Source organism: Impatiens glandulifera, unplaced genomic scaffold (genome assembly GCF_907164915.1).
Source record: "Impatiens glandulifera unplaced genomic scaffold, dImpGla2.1, whole genome shotgun sequence".
In the NCBI taxonomy this organism is placed as follows: Eukaryota; Viridiplantae; Streptophyta; class Magnoliopsida; order Ericales; family Balsaminaceae; genus Impatiens; species Impatiens glandulifera.
The window spans coordinates 1-3,742 of NW_025919606.1; the positions used below are offsets into that span (position 1 = coordinate 1).

The 3,742-nt window shown below is 37.6% G+C and overlaps 1 protein-coding gene across 1 annotated transcript; it reads right to left on the minus strand.

Moving 5' to 3' along the window:
• Positions 1-887: 887 nt before the first annotated feature.
• Positions 888-3,738, minus strand: LOC124918259 (putative calcium-transporting ATPase 11, plasma membrane-type; the record flags this gene model as incomplete). The annotated part of the gene is made up of 5 exons (XM_047458460.1): positions 888-1,374; positions 1,487-1,785; positions 1,889-2,060; positions 2,142-2,300; positions 2,377-3,738. Coding segments are annotated over 5 exons (2,289 nt in total), but the record flags the coding sequence as incomplete, so codon positions are not given.
• Positions 3,739-3,742: the final 4 nt, after the last annotated feature.

The window sequence follows — 3,742 nt, forward strand, 5'->3', positions numbered from 1 at the left end:
TCTTACTATACTTCCACAAATGATGATATACTTTATAAACCAGCATATGGATTCAAAGAAGCTTTTAAAAGAGTTATCTATAAATCTTTTTATAATTTGTTGGGTCTTTAAACTCACTATGCTTGTGTGGTGTAAGTACACAACTATAGTCTTTTTATGACAATTGAAGGGAGGCTTGGAGTGGGGCAAGGTGCAAGGATGTGTGTGAAAGGAGGGACAAAGACAGAAGACCGAACCCTTTGTTGGGTCTATTATTAAAAGACTGTATTTTTGTAGAAAAATGACCCTATCTTGATATTTTTGTAAGCTAAAGACCGTGTCTTATGTTTATAAACCGAAATTTTGTAGCACCACTTTTTATAAATGACAAAACGTTTTTGCACATGTTTTTGATTTCCGTTATTTATGTTCACGTTTCAAACATCCCTCACTCAGTCTAAGTAATTTAGGAGTGAGAGGTGTTACACCAACATTTAGATACATCAGACGAGGAATATGAAGAAAGTGTCTAATTTAAGTCCAATGATGATAGAAATATGAATATAACTTATCTGTGCATATATAATGATTTAGAAGATTAATTATGTTTATAATCTTATTTTTCTAAATGTTATTATGTTAAATAAGTTATGAACATTAATTTGGATTTTTAGTGAAAAGGTAAGTATAATATCTTTATTATATTTACATTTAAATTTATTTATATTTATATAGTAAAAATATTTTTAACAGTTTAGGAACCACCTAAGCACCCGAGGCAGTAGGCAATCACTTACCGTCTCGCTACCGTCTCGCTACAGTCTACCGCCATTTAAAACACTGACTAAACAAAATAAGCATAATCTATAACATAAAATTTTGACATATTATAAATTGATGCATAAAGTATGTGGCATGCTCTGCAAAATGTAACTTAAAAGAAATTCATGGCAACAAAACATTGAAAAGCTGTTGAAGAATATCGAGATAATCATAAACTCAAACTCAAAATATCTTGCCCTGTTAACAAATCTTGGTTTTTCTTTTAAGTTAGAAAAGTTTGATGTTACCGGATATCATGTTTATTCATCAAGCTATTTAGGCTTCATTGGGAATTAGATCATAACCGTCATGGTGCTTAGGCAATGATGAATTTTGAACTGGTATGCACTTTAAGACGACGGATATTGGCAGACCTATTGCACCAATTATGATGCTTAGAAGCCATAACTGCCAACTTAATTGAACCGTGCTGGCAAATGTCCCAAGGAATTCTACTATGATGGCTTGGAATGCTACCGTTGCAGCTATGACGATCAAGAAGACAGAGCTGCTGAAAAGACCCTTGAAAACATTTATTTTCTCCATGTCTCGACTGTTTATCTCGTTAAATACCTGAAAAATAATACAACATTATCATATCTATCTAATCTAGTTCATTAGTATGTACACTTAAATCTAGACTATTATCACCTAGTCTCATGTATTTTAGCATGGACAATAATACCTGGCAGAAGACGAAGGTGTTGAAAATGAAGGTGTTGAGAATAGCTGTAGAATCGGAGCCTTTTAGCCGGAGAATATTCTTTCCGTCGAAAGTGAGAAGTCCTAACACAATCAATTGGTAAGCACTCTGACCGAGAATATTCCTCCACATGATCTTGGTTATAAAACTTTCTCCTCTCCCAACAGGAGGCCTTTGCATCAGCCCATCATGTGGTGGTTCAGTAGCCAGTGCTAATGCTCCAAGAGTGTCCATTATTAAGTTTACCCACAGCAATTGAACAGCAGTAAGTGGTGCAGATCCTGTTTAATTTGTTTCAACAACCAAACATTATTCAACTTTTAATTAAAAGATTTATCAATGTGTTTTCAAATGAACCACAGTGAAATTTGGAGGCGCACCAACCTGTGATACACGCGGATGCGAAATTCAGCACAAGAGCAACAACATTGACTGTTAACTGAAACTGCACGAATTTCTGAATGTTTAAGTACACAGCCCGTCCCCATTTCGCCACATTTACTATAGTCTTGAAATTGTCATCCAATATGATCACATCAGCATTTTCTTTGGCAACCTAAATTTATACCCCCATATCAAATTAACCAACCAAAAAACAAAAATGAAACAGTTATTCAAATCAAAATCAAAATCAAACCTCTGTTCCAGCAATACCCATAGCAAGCCCAATATCAGATTCATGTAAAGCAGGAGCGTCGTTTGTTCCATCGCCAGTAACCGCGACAACCTCTCTAAACATACCCCTCAGGTTTGTCACCAGCATGTGTTTGTCCAAAGGAAGCGATCGAGCCATAACCTACATTTGTTTCATATCCAAGCTATTTAGGATAACAAAAAAAACTCCAAAAAATGTTCTCTAGAAAAATGAAAACCTGAATTTTGGGAATGATTTCCCTCAGTTCTGCAGGAGATTTATTGCGAAAATCAGGCCCTTCTATAGCCAAACCATCATCGGTAAGTATTCCACATTCTTTAGCAATGGCTTTAGCCGTGTTTATATTATCTCCAGTGACCATTCGAACACTTATCCCAGCATCCAAACAACTCTGAACCGCATCCTTAACACCCGGTCGAACAGGATCCTTAATCCCAACAAGCGCTATCAATGTATACTCACAATCCGGAATCGGACCCTCGTTAATATCATCATCATTAACATCTTTATAAGCCAAACAAAGAGTTCTAAGTGCTTCAGACGCAAATCTATTAATAACATCGGTAACAAACATTTCCTGTTCATTCGACATACTAATAACTTCCCCATCTCCGATAACCATCTTATCACACATTTTCAAAATAATCTCGGACGCACCTTTAACATACGCTCTCTGAGACCCGTTTGGAAGCGCCACAAGAACAGACATTGTCTTCTTAACCGAATTAAACGGTTCAACTTTCAAGATACTAATTTCCCGCCGCTGAGCAAAGAAATCCCCGCCCAGTTTCAAACCATACCCAAGTAATGCTGATTCAGTGGGCGTTCCTAAAATTGATTCCTTCCCATCTTTCCCTTTCACAATCTCCGATCCCGTGTTCTGAAATATCGCCTGCAATAGCAACTCCGCAACGTTTCCAGATATATTTTCTTGGTTTTCATCATCCTTAACTTCTTTCTCGTTTTCACATAACCATATCTTCGTAACCACCATCTGGTTCGTGGTTAAAGTACCTGTTTTATCCGTGCAAATGCATGTAGCCGAACCCATAGTCTCGCAAGCAGCCAGATGTCTAACGAGGGCCCTTTCGCTCATCAACTTCTTCATAGCAAAAGCCAGACTAAGTGTAACAGCAAGTGGCAGCCCCTCAGGAACTGCAACCACGATTATAGTAACAGCAGTAGCGAAATAGTTTAAAAGCTGGAGCGCATCCGAAGAAGACCATTGAGTGAATTCACCATTGATAGCTTTAGTCACAAGAAACCTTATCAAGAGAACTACAAACGTTAAAACAGCAAAACCCAAACCGATCTTCCCAATAACAGTAGCAACACCATTTAGCTTCACCTGCAATGGGGTCTCGTCTTCACCTCCTTCACTCAAGGTTTCCATCAACTTACCCCATTCGGTCCTCATACCGACAGTTGTAACCAACATTTTACCCGAACCATCCTGCACTTTAGTCCCACCAAGAAGGAAAGGTTTCGTCTTGTCTATATTAACAGGTTCACTTTCACCCGACAAGCTTGATTCATCGATCAACAAACTATACCCCGATATGAATATCCCATCAGCAGGAACT